The 26,169-nt window shown below is 40.4% G+C and overlaps 3 protein-coding genes across 17 annotated transcripts in view; 2 read left to right on the plus strand and 1 right to left on the minus strand.

The window, feature by feature from the left end:
- emid1 (EMI domain containing 1) overlaps positions 1-6,598 on the plus strand; it is a 59,235-nt gene extending 52,637 nt beyond the window's left edge. Inside the window, exons 11-17 of one of the 7 annotated variants that reach the window (XR_004571284.1) lie at positions 1,196-1,248; positions 1,343-1,405; positions 1,485-1,529; positions 1,750-1,794; positions 2,143-2,154; positions 3,976-4,332; positions 5,383-5,418. Coding sequence is in view for 6 of the 7 variants with exons in the window: in XM_034238380.1 (XP_034094271.1) it covers positions 1,196-1,248; positions 1,343-1,405; positions 1,485-1,529; positions 1,750-1,794; positions 2,143-2,154; positions 4,242-4,332; positions 5,383-5,516 (443 nt within the window). In the remaining variant the exon portion in view is untranslated. Of the gene's footprint in view, positions 1-1,195; positions 1,249-1,342; positions 1,406-1,484; positions 1,530-1,749; positions 1,795-2,142; positions 2,155-3,975; positions 4,333-5,382 lie in introns of those variants that run through there. The other 6 variants (XM_034238381.1, XM_034238380.1, XM_034238385.1 and 3 more) reach the window with 6 other exon arrangements.
- On the minus strand, positions 6,160-9,832 carry rhbdd3 (rhomboid domain containing 3). Its single transcript, XM_034238387.1, has 5 exons — positions 9,319-9,832; positions 8,463-8,846; positions 7,791-7,917; positions 7,439-7,693; positions 6,160-7,043 (listed from the first exon to the last, which is right to left on the minus strand). Exons 1-5 carry the CDS (start codon positions 9,479-9,481, stop codon positions 6,890-6,892), a joined length of 1,083 nt encoding a protein of 360 aa, XP_034094278.1. The 5' UTR covers positions 9,482-9,832; the 3' UTR covers positions 6,160-6,889.
- A 6,128-nt stretch (positions 9,833-15,960) lies between these two features.
- On the plus strand, positions 15,961-24,787 carry ewsr1b (EWS RNA-binding protein 1b). Of its 9 annotated transcripts, none has more exons than XM_034238317.1 (15): positions 15,961-16,099; positions 16,574-16,613; positions 17,020-17,071; positions 17,274-17,421; positions 17,667-17,862; positions 17,959-18,218; positions 18,311-18,470; positions 22,226-22,263; positions 22,836-22,862; positions 22,966-23,081; positions 23,169-23,298; positions 23,386-23,496; positions 23,687-23,813; positions 23,905-24,294; positions 24,427-24,463. In XM_034238317.1, exons 1-15 carry the CDS (start codon positions 16,084-16,086, stop codon positions 24,461-24,463), a joined length of 1,848 nt encoding a protein of 615 aa, XP_034094208.1. In that variant the 5' UTR covers positions 15,961-16,083. The 9 variants fall into 9 exon arrangements, with proteins under 9 accessions (XP_034094208.1, XP_034094212.1, XP_034094211.1 ...); XM_034238321.1 differs by having other exon boundaries at positions 16,002-16,099; positions 17,277-17,421; positions 24,427-24,787; XM_034238320.1 differs by having other exon boundaries at positions 16,059-16,099; positions 16,577-16,613; positions 24,427-24,787.
- The last annotated feature ends 1,382 nt before the right edge of the window (positions 24,788-26,169 follow it).

Consider the following 26,169-nt stretch of genomic DNA (forward strand, 5'->3'; position numbering starts at 1 on the left):
GTCAACCAGGTGACCAAACACAAAGCCTCCCTCAAGGATGAGTCCACACACTGAAAGTTACTTTTTAAAGGTCCCATGTCATGGCCATTTCTACTGATCATAATTCCATTGTTGAGGTATATTAGAATAGATTTATATTGTGCAGTTTTCCAAAATCACATTGGTTTCTCATACAGCATCTCTGTATAGTATGTGTATTCACTCTCTGTCCTAAACGGCTTGTTGGAGCTCCTGCCCCCCCCTATATGAGCCCAGTGGCCGTCTGCGAGACAGCGACACCCAGCGAAACCCAGCCTGAACACACACACCCGCAGCCTGGCTGGGAGTTTCTGTGTGTGCTCACACTGACTCACAGCCTCGCCGCATCCCGCCGTCTCAGGGAGGAGAAATCGGCGGAGCTGCAGCTGAGAAAAGATTGAGTGTGTGTGTGTGTGAGGAAGTCCGCGGAATGGTCCATTCTTGATTTTTCGGGTAATAACCGAAAAAGCATGACATGGGACCTTTAAGTTACAATCTCAAACATTTCTGTTTTGTGTTCTTTGGCGGCCTCTCTGGCGATAGGTGGTAACTGTAATTTTGGATATCACTTCCAGAGGTCCCATTTGTGCCCTGCTTGTGATTTTTCCTGAAGATTCTGTCACAATCACCCAGTTCGTTAAACTGCAAATGCAAAGGCTTTCATCGGGCCATAGGCTCCATTACCATTTGCTTAATAATACTTCCACATTTTTAAAACTGCAGAGCGCTTCCACTCCTAACTCAGACCTACTGTACATATTCTTTCAAAGTAATTGGTCAGATTCTTTTTTGTGTGTATTTGGTGTAAGTTTTTGTTTTAGTTTGTATAATATTTGTGCATTTGCTCTACTTGTACTCATTTACTCTGGCTGTGCGTATGTGCATCATTATTCACATAAGCAAATTCTTGTATGTGAAAATCTACTTGGCAATTAATCAAATTCCTATCCTGATTCATTTGGCGAAAGATAGTAAAAAACAGGTATGTATTTGAATACAAATCTTCAAAATTATAACTTGAAGCTTAAAATAATAATGTGTTATAAAAGGCTTTAAACGCAAAAACAATAACAGGGTCTGCAGTTTAAGGATTGGTAAAAGCAATGGAACCAGCAGTGACATTTATACATATAGAAAGAGTGATAATAATAAATGAGTGTTTCTATCTGTATCACAGGTCCACCCGGTCCCAGAGGCCCAGTAGGACTTCCCGGCCCATCAGGACAGAATGTAAGCTCCCTCACAGCAGAGTCCTGCACTTACTGAGTTTAGCTCCGTCAGATTCATCATTGTGTTAATTAATTTACTTCCTGACTCTATGCAGGGTAAAAATGGAGCCTCTGGAGCGCTGGGCCCTGTGGGGCCAAAAGGCGAGCGAGGGGAGAGAGTGAGTACACCCACAGCTCCATGATACTCTCCAGTTGTCTCCATTTACATCCTTAAACAACATGCCTTTGGTTTCTCAGGGTCCTTTAGGTTACCAAGGCGAGAGGGGCTTCAGAGGCGAGTCGGTAAGCCACCTCCACCCTGCTGCTGCCATGATTATGGCCCGAGTAAACGAGCATATGGGGGGGGAAACATCAACACATGTCATAGTTGGTTATATTACTGTAAACCACACTAACCAGCAGCGTTACAAACCACACCGACCAGCAACGTGCTCCATCTGTCATTTAAACTGATGCAACGTTTTCATCACTCAATCTTTTCTGTTGTAACATCTCTCTGCAGGGAACACCGGGTTCAAAGGGAGAGCCAGGAGTGAAGGGCTTACCGGTAAGAAAGTAGTTGTGGGTATTTCACATGTTGACCTGAACAGGAGGACTTTAATTACATGTATTATGTCAACAGATTTTCCATAACTGTATTAGTTTAATTGAAAGCAATAATAATAGGTTCAACTTAATAGTATTGCTTTCAACTAACCTAATTCAGTAATGTGAAATCTACTAACATAATCAAGTTTTTTTTAGTGCATGTTGACGGGGCCTGAACGGAATGGCTTGACTTTAGATTTTATATAATACATAACAATACGTTTTAAGATTCCTTTGTTGAAGATTAAATATTTCTCTGTGTCTGTCTAACCCTTATTTTCCTTTTACATCGTTCTCATTTTACAAGAGCAATCTAAATGTAAGATATCTTTTTAACTATGTCATCACATGTTCACTTTGCAATGAATCTATTCTGTAATCTAAATCAGGTCCAACATCTCTTATGGTTATTGTTTTTGATCTTTTTACAATCCCCATGTTCATGGCTGTGATTGGCCACGTGGTGTTCATCTCTTCTCCTCTCAAATCCATATTTTTCCTGTCCATCATAAAGTGTGTATAATATGTGATTTTACCTGTTGATTTCTCTTAATTTCTCTAAATTTGTCTTAACATTTTTGATGTTATTGTGTTTTTGTTGGTCCTTGGGGTGTGCTCTGGACTGCTGTCCCCTGTCACGACACTGTCCTCTTGACCCTAAAGCTGTCTGACTCCCTCTGCAAGCTACTGTCCCCATGGCTACCTTTCACAGTCACTTTTTCAGCATCTGACTTTGGCATATACATGAAAATAAACCAAGAAACAACGTTCATACTGACCCCACGCACCAATCTCAAAGAGTGAAATAATCTAAAATGTAGTCAAGCCTCTCTAGAAGCAAATTTTCGTGCACTTTATTTAAAATCCACTATTTTTGTTGGGTTTTACGGAATTAAAAAGCAAACCTCAAAGCAAAAAAGTGAAATGTATATGCCAAATCACTCCATATGTGTCAGTGGTCGGTCCTGTTGGGTTTAGAGGTGTTGTGGTCTGATGTGAGTTGAGTGGATACAGCTACCCTCTTTTATCCCACAATGCAACCTTGCATGAATGTATCCTTAAGTACTTTCTTTCCTGGATGTAAAACAATCACACAATGCATCTACTAAGTGAGATAACACAGTGCTGTTAAAACAGAACTAAGGCAAAGTAGTTCTAAGTCTTATTTGAGAATTATGTATCTGTTCGCAAGAGTATGCAGCCATGTTAATGTCTATATGAGGCTGTACTGTAATGTCAGCATGTTAAAATGTTAACTTGCTGATGTTTAGCAGATATGTCTACAGTGGTCGCCATCTTGGTTTAGTAATTAGTTAATTCTCACTTGACACAAAGAACAGCTAAGGTTGATGTTCAGAAAGTCAGAGGATCACAACAAAACAATTTATCCTGAGGGCATCATGAATGTCTGTAAAAGATGTTAATGGGAACCCACACCGACGTGTCAGTACAAACCAAAGAACGTAGCAATGCCTCAAAATAAAATGTAATCAGTCATTGCAAAACTTAGAGAAACTTTGCCTTTTTCTTTTCTTGGTTTGTCTTACTAATGGAAACATTTCACCAAAAGCCTCAGCTATTGCCTGCATGCCTTCTTTTGTGATGTTACTCTTTCAACTGTCCTATTTATTTCTCTTGTTCAAATCCTTTTCCTGTTCTTTTTTAACGTACAACTCATGAAGCCATTGATTTATGCTTTCAAAATAGATAGATGAGATTTCAGTGTAAATCTATACTGGCTTCATTTTGTATAATAATAACTTGTGTGACCGCAGCGTTAAGAATGAAGGCTGTGGTGCTGACAAAAAACGTGCCTGGCTTAACCGCTACCCTACAAAAGTAATGCAGACGGCATGATCAAATCTAAATCCTGGTTATCCACATGGTTATGTCACCAACAAGAGGCTGGTCTGTAACGTTGCATGCTGACGATGCCCAGCCTAGCATGGCAGAGACTGACTGCATATAGCAGCATGGCCAGAGAATGAGGGAGATCCAGAGAAATACAGGGTGCCGATATGTGGACTGTTTTAACCTTCTAACTGCTGAACTGTATTGAGAGAAACAACATGACTTGCATCTTGGCGAGCAGTTCTTTGGCTTGTGCTCCTTACCTTGACGGCTGTATCTATCTTCACAGGGGGACGGCATACATCAAATCAGAGAGGCGCTGAAGATCTTAGCCGAGAGGGTTTTAATCCTTGAGACTATGATCGGTATTCATGGTGAGTAGGAGGCCTGAGGCAGGGTCAGCTTTAGGCAGGGGTCAAAAGGTGGGGACGGGCAAAGTCTCCCAGCGCACCTCACTGCTGGGACAGGGAGTGGGAACAGTTGCGAGCAGCCCCAGGACTCAGGCTGGTGTTTCCACCCCCCTCACACAGTTCCCCTGTCACTGCTTTCTGATAGGACATTAGCTTGCAGATGTTCCATGACTTGCAGGCAGACCTTGAGCTTCTGGCTCGCAGGGTGACGCTGCTGGAGGCGATCATCTGGCCAGGTAACGCTGAGACATCCTCACCCACAGCTCTGCCGGCCCTCACTCACCTCTTTGATGAGATATAGAGAGTCTTGATCGAGTGTTAGAGGCATACAATGACCACTTGTTGCTGAACGTTGATCTAGTCACTGAACAGCATGTGTTATTATCATGTATGAACTGTTTTGATTGTAGAAGATATTACAGATATTCATTTAAAGGCCCTGAAAACTTGTTTACTCAATCACACAAGGTATTCCACATAAGATGTTCCTGTATTTTTCTGTGCTCTTTTAGCTCGTTGATCTCACACATTTCAGAGCACAAATGTAACATTTAGCAACATTTAAATCAAAATCAGATTACGGTTCTCTTGTATTTAGCCAATGTCAATCAAATGTGATCAAACCAACCCCAACGGTCCATCTGTTTTTTTTTACCTCAGCGCCTTTTGTGTCTATTTTGTAACTTTGATTGGTGTTATCAGGTCCTATATGTTATTGAGAATAATTAAGATTGGGAATCAAGTTTTCAGGTGCTTTAATCTTTTGTATAATAATGGTGCTATGTAGGTTAATGTGAATCTAAGTCTAGGCCGTAGAGCTGCAATGATCTGTCAAAATAACTTCGTAATCAGATGAATAATTTTGATAATTGATTGTTCAAGTCATTTATTCAGCAACACTTTGTGTTTTTGGCTTTTAAACTGTGAGGATGTTCCGCTCTTTATCCTCAGACATTGAATATCTTTCAGATGTGTGCATGTTAACAGAAGTGTTCATTAGAAAACACTCATTGCAGCCCTGCTAGCCAGATCCGCCTCCTTAACAAAATGAAATCAAGCGGAAAAAGGAACCGATACATCTCTTAACCATTCTGACTAGTTAGTTTAATAATGAAAAATTCTGATGTAAAAAAACTGGGCAACTGTTGTCCAATCAAAATGAGATCCCACGCATGACATTTCCAGGTTAACAGCTGCATCAGACATGGATTAGGACTACAGATCACATGTCCTCACACACTGATGGACAGCGAGGCCCCGTTCCAACTGCTGTCTTTCTTCAACAGAGCCTGATCTAGGGTCTGGGGATGGACCATTTGACACAGCCTCCCCTAGTTTCTACCGAGATAAACGAGCAGGTGCGCTTCCATATCGACTTGATTCTCCTCTGTCCTCCAACACCAAGGTTCGAGGGAAGTAGCCCCCACCCCCCGCTCACCCTGAGGATCAAAGGCTGGGTTGACTCCCCCTCCTCTAGGTCTCATCGGCAATCAACAGATTTAGACCTTATCTGATACCCTCTCTGGGCTTTGCTATCAGATTAAGGATGGGGGACACCTCAGGGAAACTCCACTGATATCCCACAATGCCCTCCTCCATCGGGAACCTGAGAACTAGTTTGACCCGTCCGCATCGCCATAACCAAACATTTATCTTCACGTAACACACCCAGCAGCTCCTTCTGTGTCTCATCTTGAAATAACGTTTTTAATTGTTATAAAAAGGAAAATCACAATCTTCTGGACAATGAGGGTCATTTAGTTATCAATGAAAGGAGGAATCAGATGTGAGAAACTGGATTTGCGTTTTGCTTCACAATGTAACTGCAATCTGAAGAGATTCCACTATTTAAGTATATTGAGCATGTACAGTTTGCAGGACACAAGTACAAACAAACCTCTTCTTATAGTATTCATTTTGTTATATCTCATATTGTTATGTAGTGCACTAAAAATATGAAGTCATCTCTACTCTAAGATATGTGTTGCCAACAGTGATTTGTAGCTTTCTGGTGTGAGTGTTCCCCCCCCCCTCCTCCTTCAAGTACACACAGCTTTAAACGATTAAATAAACAATAGTTTATTAACATCCTTCAAGGCTAAAAAACAAAAGCAACACAATTTGGTTTTGGTGGCATATCAGAGACATTATTATGTTTTCTGGAACATGTTGATATAAAAATAACTATAAAAGACTTGCTCTCCATTTCCAGATATTTTACACATACACACAGGAAATAACAAAACTGTTAATGGAACTTGAACATATTTTTTTACCACTGTTGACAGCTTAAACTGTCCTGATGAAAAACTTGATAATTGTTTTTTCATCTTATATCAAACTTATTGTGAAACTATTTAAAATTATCAATTATTTTGTATGTTGTTGTGTAACCATTTCATATTTCACTCTACATTTCTTTTCTTCAAAATGTGTTACTGTGTTAAGATAATCCTGTCTAAGTGATTGATGTAATAAAATAATGTTAATTTTTTTGTATAACCATGTCATCTCTTTTTATGTGTTGCAACATTACTTATTGAGATTATAGCATAAATAAATGACATCCACTCAATCAACGTACATTTAATTTGCATTCAGAAATCGTCTTCAAAGCAGCTGTTTGCATCTTCATATGATTAGATTCACAGTTGTGGAAAAAGAAAAACTCCTCCCCTATGTTATCCTTAAGTCAGTAATACAAGTAGCCCACAGGGAAAAAAAGCTTCAAGCTCAGCAAAACCCAAGCATACTGTTCGTCTAGTTTAGTGTAGGCCTACAAGAGAAAAATGATTAAGTGCTCTGCTTCCCTTTTGATACCATCACGGCCTGTTCTCCGACGCGGTCATCAATGAGCAGGGAAATGGCGCCATCTAGCTGTTTGGAGGCTGCTAACGCCACCACAGCTTTCTCTGTGGGGAAGCCCATCTTCTCCAGCTGCTGGAGTCTGAGAGAAGAGACACATTGGTGTTTTAATGAAGGATTACTTAAAATCACATAAATAAAATCACTGGGAAATAATGTAAGGCATTTAAGAGGAAATATCTTCATATTCACCAAAAATGCAAATTGGCATTTATTAAGATAAGACGGACCTTTATCGATCCCCATAGGGAAAGTCAGGTGTCTTAGCAGCAACAGCAATAAGGGTTATAATATGATAAAAGGATAATATGTACGAAAAATATGTTTAAAAAAGTGGCAGTATAAATAAAAAATAAGGGTGTTTTACATATATACAGATATGTTTAGTTATGGGAATGTTAAATATATATGCATGTCATTTGGAAGTGTGAGTCCAACTATCTACATCATTGTGAAAGATATGACTTCATTACTAACCGCAGAGAGGAAACTGAGGATTTGGGCACTTCCACTTTAGCATCAGGGTTGTCGGGAGCATCCTGTAATGAGGCAAGTATTCCTGCCCTTAGCATCTGATCCTCCAGCACGTCAGCCTCAGACAGCGCAGCAGACTCGTTCAGTATCCAGGCCGGCACTGGATCCACCCATGGGTGGGGGTTAAAACCAGATGGATCCCTCACAGGGGGAGCAGCCGCCTGATCTGCAGGCATCATGTGAGAATGTGATCTAGAGCTGTGACAACAGATAAAGACAAATTGATTACATTTGCCCCTGCATGCATGTGGCGAGGGGGAATATTTCCTGAGACTTTTGATGTTAACTATCACACCTCTGTGAGGTAGTGTAGATGGGCAATCTCAACCGGGATGAAGCACGTATATACGCCCAATCAGGAATTAAATCCAAGAGCCTGGCCTCCTCCAGCTCCTGTAGCATCCCGATGAAGGACTGGTGATCTGAGAGGTCCATTAAGTATTGTAAAAAAACAATTTTGTTCTTTATATTGAAATATGCTTCATAATAGATCTGGTGGGGGACTGTGCACTTCAGCTCAAAACACAAGTAACACTCCTTTACAATGGGTAATGGAAGGTTATTTTTTCAGTCACAAGGCCTGAAACAAAGCATACACAAAAGGGTGTCCATGAATAAAGTCATCGTTTTTAAAGAAATGTTAAATAAATGATTATGGGCTGGAGGTGTTCGTAATTACTGTGGCTGATTAGACCTATGCTCAGACAGAAGTTGGGCAGAGCTATGCTAGGAATAACATGATGTCAATTTCTATGTAATAATAAGAATGAAAAAAGTGTAAATAGCTTGTAGTCTCCATGTTCAACAAAACTAACAGGGAATGGAGACTGGTTGCATTAAACCACAGCCTGTGCATCCCCCAATCAGTCTTTTGTTGAGGCTAATGAAAAACCGCATATACACTATGTTTCTTAGTAGGATATATTTTGGTACAAGCATAGATGACTTTACAAACAGGAAAGGATACAGTTGTGTCCGATGAATATTGTGCAGAAGTGCAGCAGGGCGGGGGTCCCGGGCAGCAGCAGGACACCCATCAGCAGAAGAAGCCAGGGGAGCAACCAGACGGGCAGGATCCTGAGCAGCCTCCTCTGAGCCACCTGACGACACTGCGCTGTGAACAGGGCCAGCTGGATGGCAGAGTGACCGCAGATCCGACTCGCCTCACTCCCCCCGACACAGAGGACCAGAGTATAGAGAAGAGGTGATATGATGGATGTGAGGGTGGAGAGGGACAGGAAGGCGACGGTTCCCCAGCGGCGCTCCTGACATGGTCCCACCACCAGCAGGAAGGCAACGCTGACCAGCAGAGAGGGCAGGTCATCGTGACTGAGAGCATACAGGAACACATCTGGGGAGAAGAGAGAGGAGTTAGGACATAATCCTGCTTTCTATGCTTTGATTTTGGCTTTGAGTTAAATAACTATTATTTTCAAAGCTCTTGATCTGCCGATTATTTTCTAATTGCTAAAAGTGTACATGTTTTGTTTTATAATAATTGCCCGGAGTGGAATTTTAAAAAAACATTAATCGTTTCAGCTCTAATTTAAACATGTTACTATATATTTCAAAGATCCAAAGGCTTTATTGTCATATAGCTCCAGTGTAGTTGTTATAGCAACCAAGATATTAACTCCCAAGCTCCTCCAACAATGCAACATATTATATATCGGACATAAGACAATAAAACAATTGTAAAAATAAAATAAGAAACAGAGTAGAACATAGTAGAATACAATAGTGCAGATTATGTTGCAAGACCATGCAGATGAAGTAAACGATATGTATTTGCATAAACCATGCAATCGGATAAACACAGTTACCTCTGACTCTTGGGAACTCTCCACCTGGACCCAGGCTGAGGCTGGCCTGGATTCCTCCAGCATACATCAGCAGCAGGAGAGCTGTCAGGAGACAAGTTCCCAGACAGAATCCTCCACGATCTGACCCAAACCAAAACCATACTGACAACAAACGACGAGGCATTCCTTCAGCTGTAGTTTGTCCAATTACTTGTCCTTATGTGGCATCATTCTGATAATCTGACACGGTCTGTGCTCATAAAAAGAACAGCTAAAAAGCTTCAGACATAAAAGCCCATTTATGTATCACTATATCGAAAGTGGTAGCATGAGACTACATTCAGTCCCTTGTTTATCTTGTCAAATCATCTCTGCCACTCACTGTATTCGTACAAAGAGTCTACGAGTGTAACTGCTGTTATAAAATAACCATGTCCTCAATAATAAATTAGTAATAAATGTATTTAAATAAGAAAATGTAAGTATAAGAGCTCAACGTATTTCCATTTCCTCACTAGTTCACGTCTTCTTGTTCTTTGTGTTTACTGGCAGTTGACAAACGACAGTCAATGCACATTACTGCCACCTACTGCAAGGAATTATGTAGAAAATATATATATTCTTCCCGATTCTTCCTCAAAAACAATTCTCGAAAAGTATTCGCGTTTCGTGTAGTGCAAAACAATATATTAAAATGTATTGATTATGATGTAAATATTTTTGATTCCATAATAACATTATTGGCAGTCTGTTGTGGAAATGTATAGATAGCCTACAACCTATGATAAATCCCAAATTAGGCAAGATGTTTGTACATTTATCTTGGATATTATGCATTACTTATTTATTTGTATTTAATCGTTTATTTGGCAGGGACAATGATGAACACTTAAAACATTAAAATGTATCAAGCGTAACAGTGCCAGATTTAGCTTTAAGCTAATTTACATCCGCAGTCCCTCACATAAAACATTTAAGAAAATTACATTTTACAAACATAGCAAAAACAAAATACATATATGCAAAAATAGCAAGAGCAGCATACACAAGTATTTACCACATGGCAGTACAATATAGCAGCAACGACAAGTGCAAGAGAAGATACAAGAGCTACATAAAGTGCAAGAGGAGATTCCCCTGTACTCAAATCAAATCAAATTGTATTTATAAAGCACATTCAAAAGCGATTTTTGGTCGAGCCAAAGTGCTGTACATGTAATAAAAACACATTACTACAATCACAATAAAAGACAATAAATTACAACAGATATAAAAAACACAGGGAAAAGTCAGGAGTCGTGCTCCGCTCTGACTAGAAGGCCAGGGAGAAGAAGTGTGTCTTAAGAGTAGATTTAAAAAAAAAAACTAGGGTCTGGGCTGACCTCACATGGAGGGGCAGAGTGTTCCAGAGCCTATAGGGCCAGCTGCTGCGAAGGCTCGGTGCCCTCGGGTTTTGAGCCTGCTTGGGCACTACACTGTAAAAAAGGATTTGATCATTAAGTTATTTTAACTTTTGTCTGTAAGTTACTTCCACTTAATATATCAATTTATTCAATTTCTACTTAATTTCACAAGTTGTAATTATTTCAACTCAGTTCTGTAAGCCAGTTCAATGACCTCTACATTCTATGAAGTCAATTTGACTTAACAGTGTGAGTTGTGATGTGTAATGTTCTGGAACTTTCTATGGCCTCTTAACATGGCAGTAGTGATGACATATTCCTGCCCGGTGAAAATAGTCCCGGTCTCATAGTTGTTTTCATTCATTGAAGGCATTTAACAGGGACATGAGTTTTTTTATTTTTTTTACGATATACAGCAAGTATATACCGAGTTCAATTAGCCATTATCAAAAGAAGAACTTCAACCGGACAGATTGATGACTACGAAAAGCTAAGCGGCGGATGAATATGTTTTTGTAAAGCGATGTGACAGTGAGTGAACATGATTGAACATGAACATGAACAGCGTACCGGGTATACGCAGATCTTATCGGCTGATGAACCACTGATGGACAGGCAAAGTGAGGTGAGTGTTGCATGTTTAATGGTTTCAGGCAAAGTGAGGTGAGTGTTGCATGTTTAATGGTTTCAGGCAAAACGAAAAGTAGCTAAATGGAGTTAAATCAACACCTAACTGGTGTTTGAATGTTTATAAAGCGATTTTATTTCAGGGCAGAGTGTTGTGAAAATGTCAGTTTACCAAGCTAACATTACAGGATTATGATTATCTAAACTTGTATTAAATAAATACGTTTCAAGCATTCTTACTCTTATTTATGACGCTTGTGTTTTTTTTAAAAGGTTTGAATGGAAACTGCCTATGTTTGTAGCTTAATTTAGCGAGGTTTTGTTTGTTCGTTTCAGTAATTAGCCATGTCCCAGCTCTGTTTGGCTAAATATTTAAGCTAAATTAACGTGTTTCGGTGAGGTGGTGTGTGTTAGTCATGTCTTGGCTCTCTGTTCGGTCAAATATTAAAGCTACATTTGCGCGTTTCTGGGAGTTTATATGTGTGTGTTCCTGCCAGTAATTAGCCGTGTCCCGGCTCGCTGTAGGCTACGGCTAAATATTGAAGCTAAATTAGCGCGTTTCAGAGAGGTTGTGTGTGTTCCTGCCAGTAATTAGCCGTGTCCCGGCTCTCTGTTAAGCTAACAATTGTAGCTTGTTAGCCCCTGCTATGTTCTAGTAGCTGGGCCACGGCTTTGAAATGGAAGTCATTTGTGGATAAGTATAGGGGACTTGAAGATTGTTTTTTGTTAAAGCCGAGCAAGTGTTAAAGTGATTCTATCATTACAACGTTTTTCTGGTTCAGCTCACGCTAAACCTGCCCAGATATGGAGGGGGTGCCTCGCGCCGTTGAACGAGTCAAATGCTAATTGTGTTCAGAAATAGCATTTTATATTGTGTACGAATGCTATGTTCCACTCTTGAAATGGACACATTTGTATTTCTGCTTTTTAGAAAATATTTTATAGAAAATGTACCTAAATGTGTGTTCTCTATTACAGGTACAGATTTTTGAAGATTTCCGTTTTGCTGCAACTGGATGAAGTAGACTTGTAAGTTGTGCAGGTTTTCCAGTTACAATGAGAAGGCAATTGTTAAAACTTGGATACATACAGTCGTCTTAAAAAGTCAAAGAAGGGTGAGGTCAACTATTGTCCAGATCTCCCTGAAGGATTGAGCAGTGATGACATGGAAGAGAAGCGTCAACAAATGGAGATGGAAATGCCCAAAAAAGACCCTGATCACCAATTCATTGAGGCATTGATGACTGATACCTTTTCTCAGCTTCGGAGAGAGATGTTGGAGATCAGCCACTGATCACAGAACTAAAGTCCAGATGGCCAGCTCTGTTCAGTGAGAGACAGGTAATCAGTCATACAATTGTAAATTCAAACTATAAAGCATCTTATTTCATATATTTTATCGGTCTTATTCAATCATGTGAAATTTGAAAACTTTAAATCAAGCATGTAGAGAGACAAAATTATCACGTTTATCAATATTATTGTAGATTCGAGTCAATTGTTAAAAACTCTATTCAAAAACACATCCTTTTGCATGTTAAAGACGGGTATATCATTTTGAATCAAGTTCTACGTTGCACTTAACATTTAAAACACGACTATACTTAAGATTGGGTTCTCTTGTCACCAGCATATGCCATGTTTTTATTGCAAGAAAATGCACAGTTGCACATGCATGCATCTTGGAGACTGTTGGTAGAATATTTTCTATATGTCTGTGTCTCCTCAGATTCAGGCAGAGTTCAAGAGAATTGTCACTATGGACCTGCTGTCATCGTTTCTGGATGGACTTGATGGCCTGGCCCCAACATTGCTGGAGGTCTACAAAGGTGCATCCAGGACGGGAAAGAAACCGGCACTAAAAGGCATTTTGGACTGCCTTGAGAAAGATGTAAGTGGAGATGCTGATGACCATAATTTAGCCACCATTTGTTTGCTACAAATGTTTATATCCCACTGCATTTGTTGTCCTGCAGAACACAAATGAGAGGAGGAGGACTGCTGCTCTCTTGGGACTATCGCACTACTTGTCTGGCAAAAATCAGGCAAATGTCATCAGGATGTGTGATGTAAGATCATAATTGTCTTTAATTACTTTATGTAATTGTACATTTTAACATAAATCACCCTGTGCCCAAAGTTTCCTTCAAAAGTAATGTTTACAATTACCTTAATTTAACTAAGATAATTGCAATAAAGAATGATACATTTAATATAAACAAAAACAGCAAGAAAATAAATGTTTAACTATTAAATAATATAAATAAATATATAACTCAAACTGTGAAAAGGGAGGCAATGAGGCAATTGAAATGATGTTCCATCACATTGCACTTTAACACTGAACTGTAGATTTTAGCTTCTATGTTTATAGCAGAGGCCTCTTAATTAGCTTTGTAGATAAAAAAGTACTTGTAATACACTGAGCTCACTTTTATTTCTCCTTTTTTAAGGCTCATGGAGACACTCTTGAGGAAGCCATGAAGGGGATGCAAGTTGGTCTACTGATAGGCTACGAAGGTGAACGGGATGCCTTTCCTCAGCAGATCTTCAACGTGGCAGTTGTGGTCGAGGAGACCATCGTGTTCCACAACCTGAAGGATGTGGCTTGCGGCTTTGCAATGCTTCTTGGACTGATTTATTGCTTGAATCTTCAGTATCCTCTGGAAATGAAGTTTTCCTTTGAGTTCCTCCAGAGGGTTGTCCTGAAGATACAGCCAGACCAAGCCTAAAAAACAAACTAGCTAGGAGGTAGATCGTCAAACAGTGTACAGTTCAATTTGGTGTTCTTCATTTGTATGTTATTTTTGCCTCTACAGTGACATGTTTTTAAAAAATAAAAATGTTTTAGGTTAGTGAGAATTCCATTAATGTTTGAAATGTCACGAAGAAACTTGGATTTTAAGAGGACATTGTTGAAAGAGTCCTCTCCTGCTGATGTATAGAAAGAACTTAATGTTCAAAAAGCTCTTTGTTTCGTACCGTTTGCACTGCACCCTCTGTCCTATTAGTCAAATTAATATATTGTACATATATTAGATTTTATAATGTGTATGTTTGTTGTGTGTGTGTGTGTGTGTATATATATATATATATATATATACTTGAAAAATTAAAATATTTCAGTATCTGAAGTAACTTCAAGCCTTGATCTCCTTTTATATGCATGTGGGTGATGTTTAATGTTCTAAGTTCAGTCGGTAAGAAGTTTAAGGAAGCTGGGGAACTTGTCATTATAATAAGAGTTAGAAATAGAAAACACTAGTTTACTTAACATGAAAATGTAAGTTCAATTGCTTGAAAACATGAGTCAACATAACTTGAATTTGTCAGTCGGTATAAATATAGTTAAAGTTATCCTAACTTAGAGCTGTGAGTTAAGATAAGGTAGAAGTTAAAGTTGATTTGACTAGATAATGAACATTTCTTGAACCTATAATGTAAAAGTGTGAGTTTCTTTAACTCACAGTATTAAGTTATAACAATGAATGATCATTAGTAAAATAACTTGTACTACTTAAAATTGTGAGTTGACTTAAAGTACATTTGTACTTTAAGTCAACTCATATATATGAGGCAGCCCTTGAACTTATGTTTATAAGTTAAAACACCCTATTTATTTTTACAGTGTATCAGCAGCAGCTGGTCAGCCGACCTTAAAGCTCTGGCTGGGGTTTAGCATGTAGGAGTTCGGCTATATAGGCAGGAGCCAGCCCATTTAGTGCTTAAAAAACAAATACAAGGATTTTAAAATCAATTCGGAACCGAATTGGAAGCCAGTGTAGTGAGGCCAGAATTGGGGTGATGTGGTCACGCTTTTTGTGGCCAGTGAGAAGACGCGCAGCTGCCTTTTGGACTAGCTGCAGGCGTTTAATTGAGGCCTGGTCCATACCCATAGAGCGTTGCAATAATCCAGTCTTGAGGTAACAAAGGCATTAATAACCCTTTCTAAGTCTTTAAAATATAAATACGACTTGGTTTTGGCCAATAGTCTCATTTAAAAAAAGCAGGATTTGACTACGGTGCTGACCTGCTTGTCGAATTTAAAAGTGCTATAGTGAAGGTCACTCCAAGGTTCATGACAGAGGGGAGGATGTTTGTATTGAGAGAGCCAAGTGCATTTAGCGAGGATTGCACGTCTGTTTGTTTCTCAACCATTCTTTGATTTCGAACTTCTTCTGGAAAATGTGTATTTGTATGATTATATTGATAACTGTATTGGACTGTTGGTCAGACAAAACAGCTATTTGAAGATGTCACTTTGCTCCTGGTGCTTTTTAGGTATTATCAGAGGTGGGAGAAGTACTCAGATCTGGTACTTTAATCAAAGTAGAAGTAACATGGTGTGGGAATACTGTAGGAAAATGTGAAAAGTCCTGCAAAATGTTACTCAAGTAAAAGTAGAAAAGTGATTGAATCAAAATATACTACAAGTTTTTTTTTCAACTTTATTTACCAATCCAGAAAAAGGCACATATCAACAGTGTTCATAAATGAATTCAAATTTAGAGAAGGAAAACAAAACATTGTTGGGATTTTTTCCTTTTGCAACATTTAATAGATGTTCCATAGTTTCATGTCATTAAAAAAAACAATAAATAGCCTACTGGAGAGGGTTTCGTTAAAGTATTGGGGTTTATTCAGGGACGTCTGTTCACGCTCATACATCTCGCGAGAGTTCGTGTTTCCTGCGAAGAGAAGAACGTTTCTCCAGCAGCCAGAGTTTTCACAGTCGTCTTGAACCAAGCACACTAAAATGGCGTCGGCTCCGGGTGAGTTACTAATTGTGATCTTGTATACAGCTTTTTGACGAATTGCGGGTATTAAACTTAACTAATCGTGAGGTTCTGCGTTATTTAAAACATAATGTGCCGGCATTAATATTCTGTTCGGCTTATATCAGTTGAAATATCGTCTGGGTTTAGCTAGCTGCACAAGGCCTAGTCATTTTAGCTTGCGGTGTTTTCCATTTGTTGTTTCTGCACTCTTAGCTTGATGATTAACACCAGATTACTACATTCATCGAATAGATTTTCGATGCATATGCCGAGTACTCCTCGTTGCAATATTTAGCTGTTACGCATCGTCCTTTATTGAATGGTTTGACCGAGTTTCATCTGCGTAAATGAATGGCGACCTAGCAACGGGTCAGTGTCGCGTGCTGCTAGCATTAGCTTATCTCTGCTCGCGCGCAATTAACGTTTTGTCTATAGGCTAAACTAACCAACATGTATCTGTTTCTTTAGCAGATTACAGCACCTACAGCCAGACCACTGCACAGCAGGGGTAAGTTTTCAATTAACGCTTTAATGTGAATGAATGTGATATTTTTAAATGCGTTTTTGTGTGCCGTGATGTTAAGTAGCTAAGCACAATACTTGAGTACTTTGCTACTATGTACTTCTACCCCACTACAATTGGTACACATGGTTTACTTTTACTCCACGACATATATGTTATACCTTTTTTAGTTACTTTACAGATTTGGACTAATGATATGAAATGTAATCAACACTTACACCAAAAGCTACACTGCAGCGTACAAAGTCATTCAAAAAAGTGCTATCTCTTACCAGGTGTATCACTAGAAACAAGTGGGTGTATTGCTGCGAATATAATTTCAGAAAAAGAGAAAAAATAGTGCTCATCCAACAGGTGAATGGGATTCTATAACCGTGTTTGTGTTTTATAGATATGCCTCTTATGCTGCCCAGCCCTCTCAGAGCTATGGACAGTCTGCTCAGGTGAGATTCAACAGCCGAGCCTGTTTTTTTTCTTTGTGCAGGGCTACTGATTTACTGTGATGGCAATGTTTCATTTTAGATTATTTAAAGGGACTATTGATTTTAATTTAATATACCAATATTAATCATAGCTTGCAATATTTGGGAATTAAATAATACATATTTTTTTAATTCTTTAACATGTAATACTATTGTTTTTCAGCAGAGCTATGGTCAACAGGGTTATGGATCCTATGCCCAACCTGCGGCTGCTGATGCCAGCTACACCCAGACAACCCCTGCTGCTGCTGCAGGCTACACTCAGCAACAGCAGACACAGTATGGGTCTTCATATGCCCAGCCTGCTTCAGGTCAGTTGTTAAAATAGGAGCATTTGACTAATTTTACTTCAATAATTTCGACTTGTCTGCCCATCAGAAGACTACATTGCAAGTCATTAAATGCAAGTCAAAACAGATGTCCTTCAGTCTGGCTGCCCAAATCAGTTTTTACAAACTTGTTAAATTTCAGTTGACTAACCCCTTTATGTATGTATGTAATGCCTTCAAACATGCAATGAAATCACCTTTGGTTTTTACTATTTCTGTCCCCACAGCTGGGTATCCTGCTGCCCAGTCTACCACACACACATACTCCCAGTCAACCCAGGGTTATGGAGCCAGTGGTTATGACAGTACTCCAGCGGCTGCTGCCCCTGCTGCCTCCCAGTCTTACGGCTCTCAGCCAGGGTATACTGCCCAGTCTGCCTACCCTGGTTATGGCCAGCAGGCTGCTCCCACTGCACCACAGAGGTATGTACCCCTCGACTGGGAACCCATTTAAAAAGCAAATTCCACACGAACATACTCATGATTTCAATGAATGCTCTGTCTTTGTTTGTCTATCAGTTACAATGCTAGCAGCCAGCCTGCCAGTTACAACCAAAGTAGCTACTCCACGCCCGCAGCATATGGGCAGCAGCAGGCAGGCTACCAGGCCCAGCAGGCGAGCTACGGCCAGCAGCAGGCCGGCTACCAGCAGCAGACCCCGCAGCAGCAAGCTCCTCCTGCTTACCCTCCCCAGACTTCGGGTTCCTACGGCCAGCCCCCAGCCAACCAGTACAGCCAGCAAGGTGGACCTCCCAGTTATAACCAGTCTAACCATTACAGTAAGCTCTGCTTTGGCTGTGGTTGTCAAATCTTCAGTTCAGTTGAATGTCCTTGAACACAGTTTGATGCATTCCTGTTCCTTTTTTTGTAGATAACTACAGACAGGAGGGCCAGAGTGGAAGTTCTAGTTACTCTGGCTCTGAGTCTTCGAGGTACCCAGGGTCAGGGGAACGGGGCCCAAGCAGGGATGGCTTTGATCGAGGTGGAATGATGCATCGTGGGCGTGGAGGCATGGGTCGTGGAGGCATGGGGTAAGTGTCTCTCATTAGCACCTAACTTCAAATTATATTTTGTTTCTACAGGTCCAGTGGCCAATTAGGGCAGGGTTGAGACAATGCCTGTCCCATTTGATTTAATCTAGTATAATTTGCACATAATTGTATCCTCTTATATAAAAAAAAAAGGGCAATCATGATTTACCAGAAGTTTAAGATAATAAATCATGGATTTCCTCATTTCTGAGGTCAAATATTGGAATTGTAGTTTATGCTAAGATAAGACAGTACTTTATTGATCCCAATTTGGGACATTTTTGTTAACATGTACTGTAATTGTAGCTTTGCTCATTCGGTATCTCTCAGCCCTGTCTCTAACTAATTCAAAGGTAAGAAAAAGGTTGGCCTTTTATTTAAATCTAGTTTAAATGTGAAACCTGTGCATAAACATTTAGTTGGAGCAGCGTATATCATAGTCATTAGATTATGATCCAATAACGTTTTTAGGATAATTTAAAAGTCGCATATTTGATTATTGGTCAGGGAATGTGATAGAACCATATACAAAACATTTCATCTTATTCACACTCACCTTATCAATATTCTAATGGATTTCCTTTTACGAACAAATTAAACACTTCTCACTATCAGCCCCATTTAAACCAGTTTCACACGAGGGTGCGTTGTACCCTAAAGACGGACACACTCACACATGCTACAAAAAGAATGCAAGGTTGTTCCTGGAAAAGGCATTGCTCATGGTACCAGCCCCCCACCCCAAATATATCTTTAAAGATATAGGTACTCCCGCCACCCCCAATTACTGTGACTGCAATGCCGTTGCATAACATTTATTTTAAGGAGTTACAAATAAACATGGGCCTCATGCAGTATGTTCGGTTGCATTTAAAAGTGCTATTTGGGTGAATATGCCTCCTGTCTAAGGTTTTTCCCTTTTCATTTACAAATACATTTGCTGGTGTTGTACGCTTATGGTTGGGTTTTGCAAGGCTGGCAATAAGCATTTCAACTCAATTGACTGGGTCGATAAAGGAATACAGAGAGATTGGATCTGTGAACCATACACAAGTCAAAACTGCTAATGCAGTCATAGATTGCACCCTAAAAAGAGAACTAAAATTAAGAAAACGTTTTCTAAATGAATTTTCAGCATGTAGCTCCAACACTGGTCATAAAAGATAGGTATTTATCAGTTGATGCTAAAGTTCCTGAATCTCTTAAAATGTTTTTGTGGTCCACTTCTCAATATCCATTTATGCTAAAATGTCATCAGTGATAACTTTACATTTGCATTGAGGTAAAAACAATTGCTACAATCTTCTACCTCATTCATAAAGTTGAAGTGTCACACCTCCTTACACATCTGGAGGAATAAAACTAGTCTAGTGATGTTACAAGAGAGGGGAAACGCAATGCTTACCAAAGCTGTTTATACAGATGTACTTTATTTGTCCACTGTCTTTGTGTGGATACAGTCAATCAATGGAGTGCTGGTGTAGTGTGGTCCAGTCTGATCTAAAGAACTGCGGTCCAGGTGTCATGTACTTTTTTTTTGCATCGCACAAAGGGGTGTATCCCTCAAGATGGTGTCGCACAAAGGGGTGTATCCCTCAAGATGGTGTCGCACAAAGGGGTGTATCCCTCAAGACGGTGTCGCACAAAGGTGTGTATCCCTCAAGACGGTGTCGCACAAAGGGGTGTATCCCTCAAGACGGTGTCGCACAAAGGGGTGTATCCCTCAAGGCAGTGTCGCACAAAGGGGTGTATCCCTCAAGACGGTGTCGCACAAAGGGGTGTATCCCTCAAGACGGTGTCGCACAAAGGGGTGTATCCCTCAAGACGGTCTCGCACAAAGGGGTGTATCACTCAAGGCAGTGTCGCACAAAGGGGTGTATCCCTCAAGACGGTGTCGCACAAAGGGGTGTATCCCTCAAGGCAGTGTCGCACAAAGGGGTGTATCCCTCAAGACGGTGTCGCACAAAGGGGTGTATCCCTCAAGGCAGTGTCGCACAAAGGGGTGTATCCCTCAAGGCAGTGTCGCACAAAGGGGTGTATCCCTCAAGGCAGTGTCACACAAAGGGGTGTATCCCTCAAGGCAGTGTCACACAAAGGGGTGTATCCCTCAAGACGGTGTCGCACAAAGGGGTGTATCCCTCAAGGCAGTGTCGCACAAAGGGGTGTATCCCTCAAGACGGTGTCGCACAAAGGGGTGTATCCCTCAAGACGGTGACATTTAGAACTACATTTAGTTGGTCTTGGACACATTGGCACTTCAATTTGCTCTTGAGGTGGATTAGGCCTTGGAACAATTTGTTTCACTTTGACTGTTATTCTCAGTAGCTGTGAACCCAACCTGAACTCTGAAAAATCAAGACCCCCTGAAAAAGAGTTCAAAGGATTTCAAAGAGAGGACAAGGGTGTTAATGTACGGAGGCTAGAGTCTACATGTGTTGGTTTGGATTGGTTATCAGTTTTGTAAGGTGAAAAAATTAAAAGCTACATTATTGTGTTCCCAAAATATCAGAGCAATCCTCATTATGACAAGTTACATTTTTTTTAGGGGAAACTTTTTCAAAACATAAAAGGTCGGACCAAGGCATGAGAATAATCGGTGGTTTTTGCAGGTGTCGATACAAAATGACCTATGTACCTTCTGGTACTCCTTTCTAAAGTATAGGGTTCTGCATGACTTTCTATATTCTGGTTTTGGCCCAGCTAATACACATTTGCACACAGACAACGTTTTTACACTTCTCAGGTTATTTTATAGGGTCCGGGTCTCTTAATCAGAAAACTCTGCAAAGTAGACTTAATAAAAAAAAAAAATAGCTCAACACATTTCATAAATAGGATTACAGCCCTAAATACATTTTAACATTTAGATGAGTTCATAGTTCCATTTTTACGTTAGCTTTGCACAGGTATATTCATGTTCTGGGGGGGGTGTGGGCACATTTTGTCATTTTGAAATGTTTGAAATTGTTTTTGTGGTTTGGAATACAAATGTTTGATCACATTCCTTTGAACACTTTTTAACATGCTTTGTCACATTTATACCGTACAGGTAACAGTGAGAGCCATTTAAAACCACCCATTCTCTAAAAAGTGTGTTCTGTACAGACCGCCAGCTTAAACGGCAGGAGGGAGCTAAAACAAAGATTCGGGGTCTGCCTTTTTTCAAGAACTCAGGATGGTGGCGTTTTTATAAGCATGGTGGCGTTTTTCACCTGACCGTCTTTGTTTTTTATTTGTTGGAGTTTTTCTTTCTTGTATAATTGTATTTTATTTGCTTTGTTACCTGGTGAATATGATCACCTTGTATCTTGTGAAATTTCAGATGCATTGTGTCAATTTGATACACTTATACAAATCAGTCAGATGTAACTTTTTATAAGAAATAATGTTATCTGAGTGTTTTGTTTCTGGGTACATCTTTTTATGCCATCAATGCATCTGAAATATTGTCTACCTGTGTACAAATGTTTGGTTTGTCACATTTGATAAAAGGCAGTAAATGTTTATTCATATTTTTTGCACAAATGTATCCACAACTAAACTGTCAAGTTGTTCTCAGCTAGCTAACTAATGACACATAGTTAATTTTCTTATCCTCTCGATTCATTTGTGTATTTGTAATTTCGGGGAGTTTTTTAGTTGCTGTTGGGTTAGTTAGCATGTTTTGATTACTCCCTCAATCAAGCCACTTTGCTCGAGCCATGGAAGTGGCTGTAAAAGGGAAGTCGCCTTCATATCTCCATTTATTCCCCTAGCAGCGCTGGAGACAGAGGTGGCTTCAGTAAGCCCGGTGGTAAGTTAACGCGTATTACACTGGTTAGACCTTTCAAAGCCATAAACTTTTTGATCAAAAATGCACCGAGTATTGATGTGTCTTACATTGTGGTATACAAATTGATTTACACCAACACATCTGAAAATATTTGGTATTTGTTTTTCATTGCCTGAGACCATTTTCACTGGGGTACTTGGTATTATATCAGTCACTGCTTACAGTTTGACAAAGAGTTTTTGACAGGTTAATGGAAAAAATTCCACTCAAATATGTGTTACTGCTTTTAACAAATCACATGAGTCGATTTCCTGGTTTTTTTTTTGAGGGATTTCTTACTGGTCTTATTAGGCTTTTCAAATGACACGCTTAACTGACAAAGGGTATGAGGTTCTTTTTTTCAATTTACCACTTGAGGGATTTGTGGTGTACCATAAGGTGCCATTTGCAACTTCCCAGTATGGCTGGCAGCGTTTATAAGGGAGTGTCTGGGTAATCTGCTGTAGTGCTCCTCAGGTGTTGTACACTGAGCTTCAGATTCACACACTGACTTTTCCCTCTTGTCTCTCTCTTCCGCAACTGATGAACTACAGGACCAATGAGTGACGAGCGTGAAACGGGTGAGTTTCACTAGATCCTTAATACATTCTTATATTCTGAATACCACGTCTTGAAGTAGAAGAGGTATTACTTTTACTCAATGTTTTCATTTTCTATGTGTAGGACGCCCTGAGGAGCAGGATGACTCTGAGAACAGCACGATCTACATCACAGGATTGACCGAGAAGGCTGTCCTGGAGGAGATGGCCGAGTTCTTCAAACATGTTGGCCCAATCAGGGTAAGAAGCGTTCTTCACTTACTAAGTCTTGCTGTTGGCTAAACTAATGTGCTTACTAAATTCAATACATTTTCTCCGTTTGTTCAGATTAACCGCAGACTTGGCCAGCCTGCCATTAACATTTACACCGACAAGGACTCAGGGAAGCCCAAAGGAGACGCCACCCTGTCCTATGAGGAGCCATCCTGTGCCAAAGCAGCTGTGGAGCATTTTGATGGTATGTTTGATCAACCCTGGTATGTTTTATCAACCTGGACATAATAAATGAATACTTGTGTCTAAATTACTTTATCTTAAATTGTAGGAAAGGAGTTCCAAGGCCGCAGGCTCAAGGTGTCCATGGCGCGCCGTAAGCCCATGATGGGTGGTATGAGGGGTGGCATGCCCATGAGAGACGGCATGATGGGTCGTGGAGGTAAGTGTCAGAAGTGTGTGTTAGTGTTTGGCGTTTTTGAGGGCATGTTGACACTAGGGCTGTCAATTGAATCCTGCCGCATAGAAAAGCTGTCCTTCTGTGGGAATTTGTCATTAGTCATAAAAATATAAAGAAATAACAGAAATGGGTTCATATGATTTTAAAATTAAATGGTGAATCTTCTTCTCAGGCATGATGGGCCGCGGAGGAGACCGTGGTGGGTTCATGCCCCGTGGCGGTCCTCGTGGTATGGGCAGAGGGGGACCCACCGGAGGGAACATGCAGCAGAGAGCTGGAGACTGGGAGTGTCCAAACCCGTACGTATTCCCTCATGGTGCAGTCTCATCTCGGGTGCCTTTTTTGTACCAAAGATTAGTTTGTAATGTATTTGATGGTTTGTGTTTCTAGCGGTTGCGGAAACCAGAACTTTGCCTGGCGGATGGAATGTAACCAATGCAAAGCGCCCAAGCCAGAAGGGATGGGTGGTGGCGGCGGTGGTGGTGGTGGTGGTGGTGGCGGCGGCGGTGGCCCTCCATTCCCCCCCGGCGGTGACAGAGGCAGAGGTGGGATGGGCATGCGTGGCGGCCGAGGGATGGACCGCGGAGGGCCCGCAGGAGCTGGAGGTCCCGGCGGTTTCCGTGGAGGTTGGGGAGGCGACCGTGGGGGATTCAGAGGACGAGGGGGGATGGATCGGGGAGGTTTCCGTGGGGCGGGGCGTGGAGGACCCCCCATGGACCGGATGGATCGGGGCAGAGGACGAGGAATGGGTGGCCCACCAGGCGGAAAGATGGATATGAGGTAGGTTTGAAGTTCCTCAACCAAACCGATGTATTGCTCTTCCCATAGTGTAGTTCCAGCCCAATGAATGCTAACTGAGTGTAATATTGGTGCGAACACACAACTCACCCTCACTTTCTCTGTTGTTTTTAGGGACCATCGCCAGGAGCGCAGAGAGCGGCCCTACTGAAGAAAAACGTCTTGACTGTTCCTCCTGTCGAAGTTTTTTTTATTTATGATTCCATATTTTAATGGTTAAATAACTGCTTTTCATAAAACCTGTGCAGTTTTATTCAACTCCTGTTTCCACTTTTTTATTTTTAGTTTACCCATTTTATGCCACATATTGTTCCGTGCATGTTTTTGTTTTTTTGCTTTTTTTTAATATGCCCTTTAGATTTGACATTGTGTAGTAAAATGCTGTTTTTCATTCGTCCGAAATAATTGCTTCCCCTTTCCCATAACTGGCAATTGTATTATGACAAATTTGGGAAATAAAATTTTACCAATTTCATGTTTTGAGTTGTGGGCTTTACTCAACTTTACAAGATGTAAAACACGTTTTGCAGGAAGATCTTTTAAAAATGAACAGATACTGAAGATGGTGTGTAGGAGTTGCCGATCAAAGTTTTTATGATTTTGAGATATTGCAAAAAGCAGTCACATGACTGAATGCGATTCGTTCCAACGCAGAAGTCAGATTCCTCTGACCCGTGACTTTCAGATAATCAAAATGTTTCTATTTATCTGGGACGATTTTAGGTTGCCTCAATAAAATCCACTTGCAAGGCTATGTACATGCCTTGGTCAAGTAACCCGTGACATTTCAGCAATTTAAATACAAACCCTGAAGAACAAATATATAAGGTTATATATTATAAGATGTTGTTTTCCAGTGCTTTCACTATCTGGCATTTTACAAGTATAGTTCTTTTAGAAACTACTTCTCATTTCTGTAGATTATCTGCATGTCTGGAAGGGGCTGCACTGCAGCTGTTTCTCTTCCTGCCAGCAGGGGCCAGCACTAAGGTTTCAGTCTGAACTGCTGCAGTTGTGACTCATGACATTGTTGGAGCCTGGGTCCTGTTACCTCAAATCAATGACACTGTCTCCTTGGTCCCACCAGAAACCCTTTTCTGAATGAGTCTTTGCTTTCTGCTTTAAGTAACTGTCAGTACATGTTTGCTTCCTCCAATGACCGTACTGCACTTAAGTCATAACTCATGCTAGCAACAGCTTTGAACCATGAAAAATGCCTTGAATGTTTTTTTCTGTAGCCAGGTTTGGGTCTCATTAGTGTATTTAGAGCAGTATCCCTTATAAGGAAATTGAATTGAACGCTGTTATTAATCACAGATGTAAATCTTGGGAGCATATTTTTAACATCTGGGAAACATGACGGTTAAAGCCATCCTACAGCTCTTTGTTTTCTTTTCATACACCTATGTAACCACTGGATAACCCTGCTTGTAGGATTCTCTTAAAATAATCCTGTGAGAAAGTATCTTGCAGTATTTTTAGCATTTAAAGTTATAGAACAACTTTTTCCTTCATTATAAATAGCCGTTGGGTCATTTTCTAACCAAACCCTCTTGCTTGTAAATCACAAGTGGTTTTACATAATGTTGTTATTGACATGATACAATAAGGCTCATGTTTATTGGGTGTTATTTTTGTACAGCCCTCTTAATTGTGGGAAACTGTCACAGCTGACATCTTAAAGTGCTTCTCATTTGCTGAGGCCCGTTGTTCGTGTGGATTAATAGTGCCGAATTCTCTCTCTCTTTACTGACAGAAAAGCTGATTCATTCAGCCCCAGAAAATGATGTCATCAACCCCCACCTTCTCCCTCCCTGCCTCTCTTCTCCCTCTTTTTTCTCTATCTCTTTTCCACCC

The sequence above is a fragment of the Gymnodraco acuticeps genome, unplaced genomic scaffold (genome assembly GCF_902827175.1).
Source record: "Gymnodraco acuticeps unplaced genomic scaffold, fGymAcu1.1, whole genome shotgun sequence".
In the NCBI taxonomy this organism is placed as follows: domain Eukaryota; kingdom Metazoa; phylum Chordata; class Actinopteri; order Perciformes; family Bathydraconidae; genus Gymnodraco; species Gymnodraco acuticeps.